At 45.6% G+C, this 16,110-nt stretch overlaps 1 protein-coding gene across 3 annotated transcripts in view; it reads left to right on the top strand.

Moving 5' to 3' along the window:
* Positions 1–16,110, top strand: part of adamtsl3 (ADAMTS-like 3) — a 212,056-nt gene that overhangs the window by 628 nt on the left and 195,318 nt on the right. For all 3 annotated transcript variants that reach the window (XM_085160442.1, XM_085160455.1, XM_085160451.1), the window contains exon 2: positions 779–882. In XM_085160442.1, the coding sequence (XP_085016568.1) occupies positions 817–882 (66 nt within the window). In that variant the 5' untranslated portion in view covers positions 779–816. The remainder of the gene's footprint in view (positions 1–778; positions 883–16,110) is intronic.

Genomic DNA, 16,110 nt, shown 5'->3' with positions numbered 1-16,110 from the left:
TTGCGCTCATATCTATTTAAGAAGCCGTGGCCGCGTAACCCGATGCCAGGTTTGAACCGCAGATATTTTATGGATCGATACGTTTGTGCTACAAGCAGCTTTGTCTAATTCCAAATTAATTATGAGGCAAAGTGAGAAAGTGGCCCCGATGCTCCGCAGCCGTACGGAGCGCAAACCGTCCTCACTCTGTGCGCCGTAATTAGTTGAAATAATCTGTGTGGCGACAACACAAAGACAACAACAACACCGAGGCTCCATCTGATAAGAGAAGTAAACTGTAGTTAGGTGGAGGTTTAAACGGAGTGACGTAGAGTTAAGCTGTACAACAACGTCAAAACATAGACTGTACATAAAAGATGGGTGTAGGCCGGGGTCTCATTGCAGAGGGATGAAGGGGGACAGTAACTGTGCTCCTGTATGAGTCTCTGTGTTTACTGTGGCCGGAGTCCTTGCTCTGCGGCCACGGGGAGCCACAGAACCACAACTCCCATCATCATCATGAGCAGCTGTAGTCTGTGGAGTCTCTCCAACCAACCCTGGGTTGTGAGACGTGAGAAAGGAAGGATCTGGGCAACTAAATTTTCAAAATAAGAGCATGAATTTCAGTGAAATCATAAAAATGAACAGAAGATGTAAAGGCTACACGTGGGAAACACTGAGTGTTGTGGATGAAATTGTGGGGCCCACAGGAAGGTTTTGCCCCGGGGTTTGTTAGTTATTCAGCCCGGCCCTGTTCACTGGTAGTTGCTGACTGCTGCTATTTCCACTTGCTGTACAGGTTGGGCGCAGAGACCCCGATTTGGGGGGCAAACCCAGATGAAGATGGAGTCGTTTACCTTCTGCAGGACTGTCCTCATCCTCTTCATGTTTCCGTGTGTCCAGGTAATGAAAGCAGTGTGGACAGAGTTCTACTTTTATTCTACTTTTATACAGTCACCACTCTCACTGGTGCACAAAAACATGGAGCCAATCAGAGCGGAGAAAGTCAGGGTTCAGACGCACTGTGCACACAGCCTCTGACGTTAGCTCTGCTACTTAATTCGAGCTGACCCGTCCAAATCAAATAGTTTGCACAGGTCGAGAGGCTGCCGGGCAGAGCGGCGAGCCGGCTGCAGTCTTTGTACACGAGCACGAGCTGGGGTAAATGTCACCTCCTTATATGAAGCAATTGCGAGCGCAGGATTTTCTCTGGCAAATATAGTAGCTGGTTAATCCCTGACAACAGGCTGCTGTGGACCCGGTGCTCTCCATGATCAGCTCTGCAAAGAGGTCTTTATTTGGAAGCTGTTGGCGTGTTAGCGAGAGGAAAAACAAACACATTGCTGTATTTTTTACTTTGATACCGAGTCCCCTGCTGAGCCTGAACCCTTTAGGGGAGAACAGATATTTGTTGCATCTATTTTCAGGGCGCTGGGACTTCAAACCTTGCATGTTTACTATTGATCGCTTTGCTCTTCTGGTGAACTGGAACTTTAGATTTGAAGGATTAGTCAGGCTGCTCATAGAGACAGATGCAATTTATGCTTTTATGTTTTTAAACATAAAATGAAGCTGATTGAATAAGAAAGAAACAATGCCGTAAATGTTGGTGTAAAATGGTGAAAATCAGGAAAAGTCAGCCTGTGCACATCAAAGCCTTTCAAGTACCTCCAGCAGCATGACTTTTTAAAATGTTTTGTAGGTGGAGCTGAACTGGAGGCAGTCGCAGTGTCTGTACAAAAGAAACCCCAAAGATTTATAAATATGTTGAGGTTTAATGTGCAGGCTGGTCGGTGGTGCAGAGGACTGATGTGCTCACGGCTTGGGCATAAAATGCAGCAGGACAAGATGTGAGCTGTGACAAACAGGACAAATTATACAGTGATGGACGTCTAACAGTTAGAAGCTACACAGCATAAAGCTAAACTGCTGCATGTGTTGGAGAAAGTTTACAGTAAGAAACAAACGTGCCATCGTCAGTGATCCAAACACAAATGGAAAACTGTGTTTTCCAGTGTTTCCGGAAGCGTGAGGAACAGCCTGTGTCGCTTACAGTGTAGATGTACTCTGCTCCATCTGACCTCCATAATTAGATCTCACATGTGAGCAGACCTTTGGTAATTTAATAAATAACATACAGAGTTATTAAGGTGTTGTGGACTGATTCATGGATGAACGTATGGAATTGAATGATGAATGGATGGACAGATTCATGGATGGATAGATGGGGTGGCAGTAAAGCAGAAGATTGTTGGCTGCTCTCAGTCTGCACGGGCAGGAGAGTATCCCAGGTTTCCCTCCGATGCGTCCTTGGGAGTCTGGATGTGTGAATGTTGGTTAGGAAGCACTGAGATAGAAGCAGGAGTCCAGAGAAGCTGATGAAGGTAGAGCTGAGATCCTTTTTGTTGGCTCCCTGCAGATGTTCTGCTGTTATTGTGTCAGGGCCACTTTGTTCACCGCCAGTTTCTCAAGAGCATAACTCACTTCATCCGGTCTAATAAGGACACTGTCATTGTTAGAAACGTGTGATATATTTTGCAGGGTCCCCATAATGCGTTCCCATTAATTCTGGATGACAGAGGCATGTTACGATTGTCCTGCTGCAGCTTTCTGGTCCTGGAAGTTACCCTCGTGCTCATTGTCTCAGTAAAGCACACAGCATATTTATGTGATGGTCATTAATAAATTAATGTCCACCATCAATCAAAAACCTCTTGTGATTTTCCAAAATGTGATGTCAGCAGTTTGGGACCCAAAAATTTCTCACGTTTTTTGTTTCTTTGACTTTATTCGGGGTTTATGTGAGTTTTCTTTTTCGTAGTTTGAAGCCTTAAACTTGCATTTTGTCTCGTGGCCAGCAGGGGGCGAGTCCTCTTCCTGTAAAAAATAAGATAGATAGTGTAGAAGCGTTTGGGAAAACGTTCTTTGGTCCTTCCTCAGTCCTGTTAGAGTCAGAGAGGATGCAGCGTTTGCTCAGGTCACTCAGTTTCAGGAAGATGGAGACAGTCTAAAGCAGCGGTCCCCAACCCCCGGGCCTCGGACTGGTACCGGTCCGTGAGTTGTTGAGGCTCAGGTGTGAAATGTATAGTTTTCAGGGTTTTTATCGTTTTTCAGCGTTATTTTGTTATCGTTTTTATCGTTAACTCAGTTTTCCTAGGTCTTTTCACGTGTTATGAATAAATTTTCTTTTTCTTCGGTACCGGTACTAGTTTTATTTTGTTGTATTTATCCGCGACACCTTAAAGGCCGGTCCATGAAAATATTGTCGGGCACAAACCGGTCCGTGGCGCAAAAAAGGTTGGAGACCGCTGATCTAAAGGCTTTAAGACCCAGAGGGTGACGTCGGGATGGATGCGTGTGACCATAGTTACTGCTCTGGTCTTTCCTTTCACATCATTGTCCTTCCAGTCAGGCTGTAATTCTCGCGACCATCATACTCTTCTTTATGCTCCATTTTTATGACTTTATCAGATGAGATACAAACTGTGCTGACAGCGACATCAGAGAGAGCGGCTGTTCCTGATTAATACATCAGCACATTTCCAAATGAATTTGTCTCTTTGCTGTCAGTGGCCCGTGTCCGACTGATTATTATCACAGTGCTTTTTCACCATCTGCTCCTTTATCTGAGTCTGAAAACACACTCAGATCTGCAAAAACCCCATAAAAAGCCGACAGCGCTCAGCGCAAACCTGCTGCTGCTGACAGGATCTAATTAGTAGCACAGCTGCAGGACTCTAATGTGTAAATAATAAAGACTGAGAGATGTGTGAGGTCCACAGATGCTGGTTTTATATTGAAGGTGCTTTTAGCAGAAGGTAATCGATGACGAGCTGACACGCCGTTATTGCAGAGTAATGTTCAGACCATCTTTTATCCCAGGAAAGCGACACAGTCCCGGGTGAAAAACAACAGCCTGTGGGCTGTGGGCTGTCGTTGTCCTACACTTGGATTTATTTTGATGATTCACCATCCAAATTTAAATAAACTTCAGTACAAACTGCTCTACAAATGCATCTGGCACTGTTTGGAGTCAGCTGATATGAGGGGATTGGCTGCACTGATTGGTGATTTGGTGTCTTTGGAGCAGCAGATGGATGAGCCCTCTGAGAGAGGCCCAGGTCATTCTCGTGGCTCTGTGACCACGTTAGCCATGCGATCATTTATTATCGTCTCTCTGCGAAAACTCACCGAACACAAACAGATCGTCAGAAAAGGGATCGAGTGTTGTGAAAGTGAAAGTGTGTGGTCACACGTTGACACCTGAAAAGTACCCAAAAAATGAGCTTGATTTGATGTTTTTGTATATGATACAAAATTAAGCTACTGTGGAACCACTGATGTCCAGCAGGGGGAGCAGTGAGTCAGTCCCCATAGACTCCCATGTTAAAACTTAGCCTGATACACAAACTGCTTGGTCTCTGTGGATAATTCCTTCTTTATAACAACTGTACAGTTTCTTTAAATCACCAGTTTAAATTATATTAAGGCTTAAAGTTTGTATTATTAGGGGCGTGGCCTCTTTGACTGACAGGTGGATGGTGACACAGGTGGCTGAGCTGGGCCTCTGGACCGTGTTTGTGCTGTTGGAGCATTTTGATGCCCTTTTACAGTCTATGGATTAGGAGTGGGGGGAAAAATGGATACTGTGTAGTATCGTGATATTTTGTTTGCTAATAATGTATGGATACAGGGACAGCAGAAATCGATACTTTGTTACAAAAAAGGTTTTTGTGCTCTGACTTCAGAGCATGTTGATCCTTTTTCTGAGCAAGAATCCTGACATTCCTTCACTGTCCAAATGTGTTTAACTTGTTTTTGGCAGCAATAAACATGACAGTTTACTTATTTTAATTTAAGACATGTTTTATTTTAATTAAGTTTAAAACTTTTTTATTTAATGTAAAATTATATTTTGTTCTCATTTACTTTCAAATTCTTCAGTTGCTGAAGGGGCTGCATAGTTTTCATAAACTGCATAGTTCAGAATAGCTATAATTGTACCAGATGGTTGATTCAGTTAAGTTGGACTAGACTGTAATACAAACCGTTCAGTTTGTCAACAATCAAACTGAAATGAGAGAAAGACTGAGTGTGAGACTTTGATATTAGAGAAAATGAATATTGATAAAGTTTACCTTTATGTACAGAATCTGAATATCGCAAAATATTTTAAAAAATTGCAATAATATCGTATCGTGGGATGTATGGTGATTCCCACCTCTACTATGGATGCAGTTAGCTAGCATTAGCTGATAACGCCTCACAGTCTCATCGTCTGTTTTGGCTCCAGAAGTCAGTGGTTGCAACTGTAACGCTAACGTGGGTGCAATATGTATCAGCGAGGCCCTGGCGGACCGATGCCCGGCTACCAAGACTAACAACGTGTGACCCGTGTTACGTATTTCAATCATCCATCTGTTTGTCAGTTAAGCTAGTTAACTGTGTTAGCTGTGCTTCTCTTGGTGTTTCTATTGTCACATTAGTTCAGCTCATCTTCACTACAGTCAGACGACAGACGTGATCAGTCTGTTTTTAAATGTGTTTCTATCAGCAAACGTTTTTTGTGCTTTCTGTATCTGAATCAGTGGCAGTGTGAGTTTCAGTGTGTGGGTCAGTGCAGAGGTGCACAGGTGTGTTTGAGATGTTGATGTTCCACAGACTGTGAGTGTCGTTTCCATCTGCCAGAAATAAAAAGTTTCCGTTGTGAAGCTGACTTTTTAAGGGACGGGTGCAGGAGCAGTTTGGGTACAGTGGGTGTAAGGTGGGGGCGATTGGCTGTAAATGAGACCGGGGGTGCTGGCGGCGGAGGGTTGGTGCACGCTTGGCTGGCTGCATGGATTATCACAGGCAGATGTGGGAATCACAACCACGGCTGATTGCCTTTCACTGTCCGGGTGTTTCTGTTGACGTGCTGTAAGATTCAGAGCCTCAGCTGTTCACAGACCTTTTCCTTTTCCTGGGTTTGACCTAACGTAACCCCGTCTCATCACTGATCCTGTGCTGCACTTTGTTTTGTAACTAAAATGCAATGGTGGTGGTGGGGGGGGGGGGGGGGGGGGTGCAACAATAGAAAGACAGAGCTTTGGAGGGGGGGGGGGAGAAAGTAAAAGAAAAAGTGAGAGAACGAGCGCCTGTTGGTCTGCTTCCTCTGGTCTTCCTGGTACCAGCCTCTTCCTGTCATCCTTCACCCTCTGTGTGGGGACAGCTGTTCAAATGCTGCTCACCTACATCACAAACTCTGAGTTTTTCCACCCCTCCCACCCTCACCCACACCAGCTTCCTCCCTCCAGCCGCTGTGCTCACAAACAACAACCGGACGAAATCACCGAGCCCTTTCTTTCACCCCGCTCTGAAAACAGCATTGTCTGTGATGCCAGCGAGCTATGAGGTATGGCTGTGAGGAATGCAGCTTGCTGCTGCCATTGTGTGTAGAAATGATGACAGAGGTGGAGGAACTGCAGAGAGGAGCCGAGGACTGGAAGGAAAAGGGCACAGAGGGAGAGTCCGGCTTGTTGTAGGACGAGGGTACACTTGTCTCTCTGCCTCAACACCTTTCCTTTTTCTGAACCCACTTCACGCCATAAATGGACAGACGTGGAGCTGAGGAGGAGGCGGGGTCCGAGCTCGTCCTTTAGACTGAGAGGAGAGAAAGTGTGCTGTGTTGTCATCACAGTTAAACTACATGCTCAGTTTTTACATGCAGCTGTAGCAACTTTGCACTCGGCTGCAAATCACGTTAATGCAAGCTGAAGGCCGTCGCTCCATAAAGCGGCAGAAGAACTATTTCAATTCAGCTTTATTTACACAGAATCACAGCAACAGTCGCCTCAAGGTGCTTTATACTGTAATAATACAATAATACATACAGAGAAAACCCAACAATCATATGACCCCCTATCATATCATACAGCCATCATCCTGTCTTCCTTCTCTCATCCCAACCAATCACAGCAGATGGCCCCGCTCCTCCCTGAGCTTCCTGGAGGTTTCTTCCTGTTAAAAGGGAGTTTTTCCTTCCCACTGTCACCAAAGTGCTGCTCATAGGGGGTCATATGATTGTTGGGTTTTCTCTGTGTATTATTGTAGGGTCTATATTACAGTATAAAGCACCTTGAGGCGACTGTTGTTGTGATTCTGTATAAATGAAACTGAGTTGAATCTGAGAGAAGAAGACAGGATAGAGACATGCTGTGGACGAGAGCCAGAGATTAATAACAAGGATGATTCAGTGAAGAACTTATAGCACCCTCCACAGGACACAAAACACCTGCAGACTGATTTGACAAACTCCCACCCTCAGCTAGAGCTGCTCAATTAATCGAATTTTAATCTTGATTACGATCTGGGCTTTCAACGATCATTAAAAATGACTGAGCCGATTATTAGCCCCTCCCTCGTGCTTTACTCTCGCACTGCTCCGTGTGGCAAATCGAGCGCACCTCTCTGCATTTCGAACACGTGTCACAACAATTAAGAGCAGCGGTCTCCAACCTTTTTTGCGCCACGGACCGGTTTATGCCCGACAATATTTTCATGGACCGGCCTTTAAGGTGTCGCGGATAAATACAACAAAATAAAACTAGTACTGGTACTGAAAAAAAGAAGATTTATTCATAACAGACATGAAAAGACCCAGGAAAACCGAGTAAACGATAAAAACGATAACAAAATAACGCTGAAAACCGATAAAAACCCTGAAAACTATACATTTCACACCTGAGCCTCAACTCTCGCGGCCCGGTACCAAACGACTCACGGACCGGTACCGGTCCGAGGCCCGGGGGTTGGGGACCGCTGATTAAGAGGACCCGAGGGAAGCTCGGAAAGCTCAGCAGAAGTTATTTGGAGAGGAGAGTGACTGCTGTTGGTTGAAAAGAGGTAAAAAACTTGAGTGGTGTGGAAACATTATGGGTTCATGAGTCAGACGTGGATCAAGTAGACACAGTGTGTAAACTTTGCTACAGTGTCGTAGCTGCACCACAGAGCAACACTGCAAAGCTCACTAAACATAGATGTTTACATTTTTTATTTATTTTTTTATTGCAAACATTTGCACTGTTATCAGTATTTGCACTATTTTATATTATTTTTGACAATCTTTAAAGTCATTATTCAACACATTGTTATTGTTAAATAAATATCGTCAAATAATCGAGATCTCGAGAGTGAAAATAATCGTGATTATCATTTTTGCCATAATCGAGCAGCCCTACTCTCAGGTGTCCTCGGTGAGGTGCCCCGGTGTTCCACTGGAGCTTCTACTAAGGGGGAGACTCCTCTGCAGTGCCCTGAAAATGGAGCACACACCCCTGTCCTTCCTAAAAAGGACCACCATAGTCTGCCTCCAAGTTTTAGTCCATTAGGACTGAAAAAGCGGGTAAAGATAGAATATCTGTGTCTCAGCACCACAAATGTGCGATCGCCTCTTGACATTTACTGTGTTGCAGTTTTGTGTGTGTGAAAAGAAGCGAATCTTCTAAGAAGAAGATGAGAATTTGATATTTAACAGCTGCATAATAAGCAAAGCTGAACTCGGAGAGGCTCTGTAGCTGCTGGTGTGCCAGGAATCCCCAGTTTGCAAAGCCCAACGAGAACAAAAGTGTCTGCGACCCGAGCCCGCGGAGCTGCTCTTATCACGGTGTACATCAGGGATGGGTTCATGGCTCTGCATGAGCAGGGCCTCTTTAAGCGCTGAGCGAGTCTCACGAGGGCAGAATGTTGGAGAGCTGTGATTCGTCTGCGCTGTGGAGAAGCGGCCGACACCAGGGCCTGTGCTGGGGTCGGTATTTCAGTAAACTTTGACAAATTAGAGTCCATTAGATCCTCGCTAACAATAGCGGCAGAGCGAGGAACAGGCTTTCAGTGTCAATCATCCCACCTCCCGGCCCCCACACTCTCAGAGCCAGCTCTGTTTAAAGGAAACCCAAACCCGGAGCAGGAACAATTAAGATATCCATCTGGAATAATGTAATTTTGACCACGCGGTCAGCTGTTATCAGCATCAGGGTTCGGGTCATTATTTATCCGCAGCGTGCTTCGTGTTTATTATTCAGTAGTGGATTCATTACGACGGGAATGTGGTTATCTTTTCACGTCTGGGCTTTATTATTCTTTGACCTCCTTCCTCCCTCTTTTCTCTCCTTCCTTCCTGGCTGGGAACCGAGCCGGTTCACGTGTGGCTTTATTAAGTTTCACATTGTTTTTTACCTTCGCCGTTGACTCGTTAACCTGCGGTGTCCCTGACCGCTCTCTGCTCCGCCGCCTGTGAGTTATACGTCCTAAAGGAGCAACTAGAAAGCAGCTGCCGGTAATTGCAGCGTTACAGATAAAGGTTAAAATCAGGGGATGCATAAATGTGTTTAAGTAAGAATGGAGAGCTCAGCAGAGCTTTAATAAAGTGCACACGGAGGACGGAGAGCTGCAGCTCGGCCTTTCTTTCTCTCACAGCAACATGAAGGGTTAAAACAGTTCATCATCACATGTGGAGCCAAACCACGCTAGCAAAACAGCTTCCACGGCACAGACACTCGCTCCAGGTTTAGTCTCAGCACCTGAAACGGAGGGTCGTAGGATGGGCCAATCAAAAACCAGATTTGATCCCCTTTAAAATGTTTGGTGTAAGATTTGAAACGAGCGTTAAGGACGACTGTACTTCAGCAAATCAGACGCTACTGTCTGCTTATTTATAATTTTTGCTTTTGTGAAAGATGCTGTCAGCAGGTGAAAGGCCGACACCCAACTTTGAGCACGATAAATGGCCTGTATTTATAAAGCGCTTTTCTAGTCCCTAAGGACCCCAAAGCGCTTTACACGACCAGTCATCCACCCATTCACACACTGGTGATGGCAGCTACAATGTAGCTACAATGTAGCTACAATGTAGCTACAATGCGCCCCAGGGTGGCTGTGGCTACAATGTAGCAGCTACATTGTAGCTACAATGTAGCTACAATGTAGCTGCTACATTGTAGCTACAATGTAGCTACAATGTAGCAGCTACATTGTAGCTACATTGTAGCTACATTGTAGCTACAATGTAGCCACAGCCACCCTGGGGCGCACTGACAGAGGCGAGGCTGCCGGACACTGGCGCCACCGGGCCCTCTGACCACCACCAGTAGGCAACGGGTGAAATGTCTTGCCCAAGGACACAACGACCGAGACTGTCCGAGCCGGGGCTCGAACCGGCAACCTTCCGATTACAAGGCGAACTCCCAACTCTTGAAGGACGATCGGTCCTATACGAGAACTTCTATGAAAACCAGATTTGTGTGAGGCGGTGCCTGTGACCCTCCAGCCTGATGGCTTTTTCTATCATTTGCATCATTTCCAAGCAGACGTCAGCGAGCGTGAGGAAAAATGGTTGTGGGGCTCCGCTGATGCCACGCTTCTCTCGAGCAGCGAGCGAGCCGTAACCGTGGCAATAAAGACATTTTGGTGAGGTCAGCAGACCCCGTCTGTGTATACGCTGTGTAAATGTGACATTTCTGACATCTTTGCAGGTGCAAACAGCTGCTGCTCGTTCCCACACAGCCCTTTGAAGTTCAAATCAAATACAACAGTTGAACCTTTACAGCCGCGGCTGTCTCTGATCACTGATTACACAGTAAAAACTATCCAGAGGAGCTAAAAATGAGCTTCAGCGTGATGACGATGATGTTTGTGTGCACAGGTGAGTGTTTTAATCCCACCTGGCAGAACCTGAGAAACTGGTCACAGTCAGAAACCCACTGTCTCACTAACGGGCCCTGCTTAGCTCACTGCATCAAGCGGGCGCCTGCGTGCCACATCATGAGAGCGCCCGGCCCGGGTTCGGGTCTCCCCCCCTCAAAAAAGACCAGAAAGAAAATATTAAAACAGCAGCTAAATAATAAACATATAGCATTTAAGTTTGAGGTATTTAAAGTAGTATGCTAGCAATACTCAGTAGGTAGCGTGGTCGCCCCATCATTGGAAGGTCGGGGGTTTGAATCCACCGAATGACTGCCCTGCGCTACCCTTGAGCACGTCTCTACACACTGCTCCCCTGAGTGAAAATATCTCCCACGTGTGAGACTAGAGGAGGTTTAAAAAAATAATCGCTGTTTGTATCGTGATCAAGATGCTCGGGTGTTTGTCCTTGCATCTCTGCTTTTTCAGAGTCTCTCTCACACACACACACACACACACACACACACACACACACACACACACACACAGATCCTCCTGCAGCTCAGGTTCAGTGTCAGCTCTGGTATTTCAGCTAAAGGTGAGGAGTGAAAAGATCCCTGTGTCTGCCCACACCACACAAACTGCCGTCAGGGTCACCTCTTCACCCTCACAGTTACATGCTTCGTGTGTGTGTGTGTGTGTGTGTGTGCTGATTGGGAGGAGGCTGAAAAGCTCTTTCATACACACAGTGTGGCCATTCACTCCCAGCCGTGAGCTCTGTTTCTCCCCTGCACCTCCTCTGCTCTGGGCCTCTGCAGTCAGCTGTGCTGAGTCTCTCCTCTTCCTCATCCTCTCATTCTTCTGCTTACGTCTCCTCACTTTGTCTTTTCTTCTGTCTCAGGCCTTTTAAACGTCGGCAGCGACCTCTCTGTTTGCTCTGAGCTGACTTTGTTGTGTTTGATGAGCAGTAAAAGCTCTCCAGGCCTCCCTAATAAAATGCTAACCTTTGCAGACCTCTCTTTAAGGGGTGGATGCCGTTACACCGCGTCCTCACGGGACCCCACGCCTCCCGTCTGTGGAGAGCCTCTCATAATGGCACAAACAAACCTTCAGTGTCCCTGCAGTCAGTGCCTCTGATAAATGTGATGCAGCCAAATAAACTTGTGTCACACCTTTAAATCCATGAATTTAAATTCTTCTAAAATACTCCTGCTCTTGCTCCTCACCCGCCGTGCTGGTTTAGTGGAAATGCACAAGGAGAGGATCTCAAACGGGTGACAGAACAAATTTAATTAGGTACGGTTTTTATGGAGAGTCCTGGGCAGGGCGGGTCCACGAGGATCTCCAGGTTTCCCTTTAAAACATTCGTAGTAGCTCGTTTCATAACCCGAGCTCTTAATCGTTGGGATGCTGAGCGTCGATGAAGGCCATCTTACCCCCGTCATTGTGACGGAAACCATCTACAAGCGGCACAGTTTTAAACCTGTGCTAGTCTGAGACTGCAAAAATAGCCTAAGAGTGGTGGATGCAAGACCTCCAGATGTTCATCACAGGATCTGCAGGTAACAACATGAGCAGCAGAGGACGAACGCCAGGAAAAAGCTTTAGCCGTCCAAAAAGAACATTAGAGCAAAACTCCAGTTTGCCAGTGAATATTCAGGCAAAGAGCTGTGGGAATAAAGTGCTGTGGAAAGATGGATCAAAGATAACGTGACCAAACAGCACTAACAGCAGACTGATGCAGACCAAAGGCGGCTTTTCATGAGAAGAACCTCAAACCAGCCTCGAAGCAGCGTGATGGAAATATTCTGACCGCGCGGCGTTCAGCCTTTCATGCTACAATCCTGCATCATGTTGCAAAGAGGTGGAAGATAATTTGAGGACATATGAAAACTAAAGTGCTGAAAGTCAAAATCATACCTCAAAATAAAGCGAGCGGTGTCTCAGGAAGCATAAGCATGCATATTTTTGCAAACCAGACAAGCGTGGATTTATTTTTCAGAATATTTAATAATAGCTTCAGAAGTGAAATGAGGTGTAAGAACACAGCTGCGACGCAGTAAGTCAGAGCGATCATCGGCTCTCAGCCTCGGTGATAAACGACTTCTTCTGCACCTCTGTCTCGTTTGTCTCGACTGAAGAATAATTGGATTTTTTTTTAGTTTGTCTAAAGAAAGGACCTGTGAGCTGCAGTAATCCTGCAGCTACTCGGAATATCTGCCTTTATGTCCAAAAGAGCAGAGGAAGCTTCTTTATTTGTGAAAATGTTGTAAAGAGGCTGCTTTCCCTAACTTAAAGCTAGCGTCCGATAATGAGACCACGACTGATTTTGCCATCTCAGTAGGTAAATGACACCTGAGAATAGGGCTGGGCGATATGGCCTAAAATTCATATCACGATATATTATTTTCTTCTGTATAACGTATTTTCCACACTATAAGGCACACTTAAAATCCTTGTGTGCCTTATGTATGAATTCTGGTTGCACTTATTGATCTCGAACCGATTTTGGCTGCAGAAATCTGTTAAAAAATGTTTTTAGGGACAAATGCAATCGCATTGCAGGATGCTATACACGGGCCAAACTGAGATTAATCATCCACAATACGAGTCAGTTCTTCTTTTACTGTTGTTGCTGTTTTGTGGATCACAAGGTTTAAAACTACTTATAAACACACACACAGTAACTCCACCAGAGTGCCTATTTTGGGTCACTTTTGCCGGTCCAAGCCCGGATAAAGGAGCAGGGTTGGAATTGTGACATTAAAAAAAACAATAATTGCTAAAAGAAATTTAATTTGTAGTTCTAAATAAATTCTAAATGCATTCAGGATGTTTTTTACTGACTTTATGTCTCTTCCACGATGTTATTTCTGTCTCCAACAATGCAGATTACAATTACATTAGCAAGGCCAATTATGCAAATTAGGCGATGACATCATTTAGTGACTTCTAGCGACTTTTAGGACAACCAATAGCGATTTTCCTTACTGAGGAGTTGGCAACAACTGAGGAGTTGGAAGTGGAGGAAGCGCAGTTTTTGGCTTTCCCCATATTTCAAAAGTGCTTCATCTCTTTGCTATGACTGTCGCCATAATTTGCAGATGATAATGGTTTTAGCCGCTGCGATGCTTTCGACCAAAACAGGCGCAGCTTGATGACATCATCAACATGCGCTATCACGATAGAGCGGTATAGTCAAAATCTCTATCGTTGGCCAAATATATATTGTTTCTATCGTATATCGTTTATATCGTCCACCCCCTCAGTCATCTCAGGGTGTTTCATATTCTCAGGAGAAGCTCCTACGGTTATAGAGGGGGACCTCCTGCGATCGAGCAGAAACCAAGCGTGTGTGACGTCTTCCATCGGCCACTGAAATCTCGCCGCAACGTTTTAGCTATTTCACCATTTTAAAAATGAGACGTGAAAAGCGAGGTGTTATCTGACTGACATACCTACTGTATCACCTTTTTTAAAAGTCGCGCTCTCATCGTGTTTTAATTAGTAAGACTTGAAACTTCAGACTGACACTGTGAGGTCATCAGTGGTGTGCAGATCAGCTGAGCAGAGGCTCATTTTCACATTTCTATACAATCAGAATAGAATAGGAACCAGAGGAGTCGCCCCCTGCTGGACACTAAAAAGAAAGCAGACTGAAGACGATTGGCTTTCACACCTGAAAGTTCACTCGTGATTCAGAGCATCTGCTCTGAATTCAGTTCGGCCGCTTGGCATTCCTGTGACCTGCAGCGTGGGTCTGATAAGATGTTCCAGAAGGTTTGGTTATAGCTTTAAGTGGATCACAATGAGGCGGCGAGGGCCAGCTCGCCCTCAATTAATCCAGCATCTCTCCAGCACCCGCTCTCCCATGTGCTCTATTTATGGCTCTCTCCAGGGTTCTCACATCTTCAAGTATCTCTTAATTATCTGAAGAGAGAGCTGTGTTAGGATTCACTTAAAGTGCAGCGGAGGGTGTAAACACACACACACACGCTCACATCTGGACTTTCTTCAGGTGATATTAAAGATGTAATCTGTGGCTGTCCAAGACTTCCTGGTGATGTGAAGACTAAACGATTCCCTGCGTCTCTAATCTGGGTTAGCCTGCTGAAGGGTTTCCACATAGGGTTAATCTGGGTCCTGCTCAAATGCAGGTCAACGAGATGATAACATTTAATGTGATTTGGCTTGTGTAGAGTGTGTCGAGTGTGCAGTCCTTTCAAGCAAAGCAAGGAAATTGGCCATAATCCGTGCACTCCTTATTTCCTGTTCCAGTCATGAGTGTTTGTGTTGAACGTGGCCGGCGTCTCTAATAACGAGGTCGGTGCATGGACTGTAAAGCTAACCCACGTAGCAGACGGGTCTGGCCCCGATCTGGTGTCAAGCCGGCACTGCTGGCTGACTTCTGGCATGGTATGTCATCCAGATATGGGCACTGTGTTGATGGCACTGTCTGTGTGATGGCATGCTACATCTGGCCTGATTGTGGTTTGGGTTAAGTGGCCCAGGCTCATAGAAAACAGGTCTGGCCTGGATCTGGCATTAAACTGGCACTTCTGACTGACTGGTGTCATGGCAGAGTGTCTGTCAACCAGATGTGGGCCAGGCCTGGCGTAGATGGCTCTATTTATGTTGGTATTTTCCTATTTTAGTTAGAAAACCCAAATGCCATGTTGCAATACTATACTGCTATGGTAGGCAACGTTTCAAATGCAGGTTTGACAGGTTTGTGAGTTTACACTTTATCCAAAACCTAGTGATGGTTTACTCATGTTTACCACCGGGTAGCTGTAGCTCAGGAGGTAGAGCAGGTCACCTACTGATCAGAAGGTTAGGGGTTCGATCCCTGGCTTGATTAAGGCACACATTAGGCTGACATCTGGGGCCAGAGCTGAAACTGTTCTGGGCCAGCAGCGTGTCTGCAACTGGCATTGTGCTGGCCCATGTGTGGGCCACCTCTGGGCCACCAAAGGGCCGTCATTCTTTGCAGTGTGTGGGCCATGTGTAAGCATGTTGTGTGGGCCAGATCTGGGCCATACCAATTTTGCTTTGTGGGAACACTCTGAACTCTGTTTTTTTCTACTCTTACATCTGTGTGATGTCATAGAGAGCTGATATCCTGAACACGGTCATCTCAGGCACATCTTATTATTCAAACCTGGTGTTTGGCATTCGGAAGAATGTTTGTTCAAAGCGGGACAGGCTAAAACGGCTTATTTCAGACCGAGGATGGGCTGCTGAGCTCGTAAAATCATGCAAAGCTATGATAGCAAAAACACAAAGTACACAAAGCTGGAAATGAGCAGAATAGGTCGACTTTAAGATACCACAATGTGTCTGAGTGAGAGGCAGGTCAGATTGTGAGGACATCGCGCTCTCATTGGGTGATGACGGGTCAGTAACTATCTGTGATGCGAGGGGTGGATCTAACTGACAGCAGTGACAGGGCAACAACATTTTGTCATACATAGCTGC

The sequence above is a fragment of the Neolamprologus multifasciatus genome, chromosome 1 (assembly GCF_963576455.1).
Source record: "Neolamprologus multifasciatus chromosome 1, fNeoMul1.2, whole genome shotgun sequence".
Classification (NCBI taxonomy): Eukaryota; Metazoa; Chordata; class Actinopteri; order Cichliformes; family Cichlidae; genus Neolamprologus; species Neolamprologus multifasciatus.
This window is presented reverse-complemented; position numbering and strand designations above follow the sequence as displayed.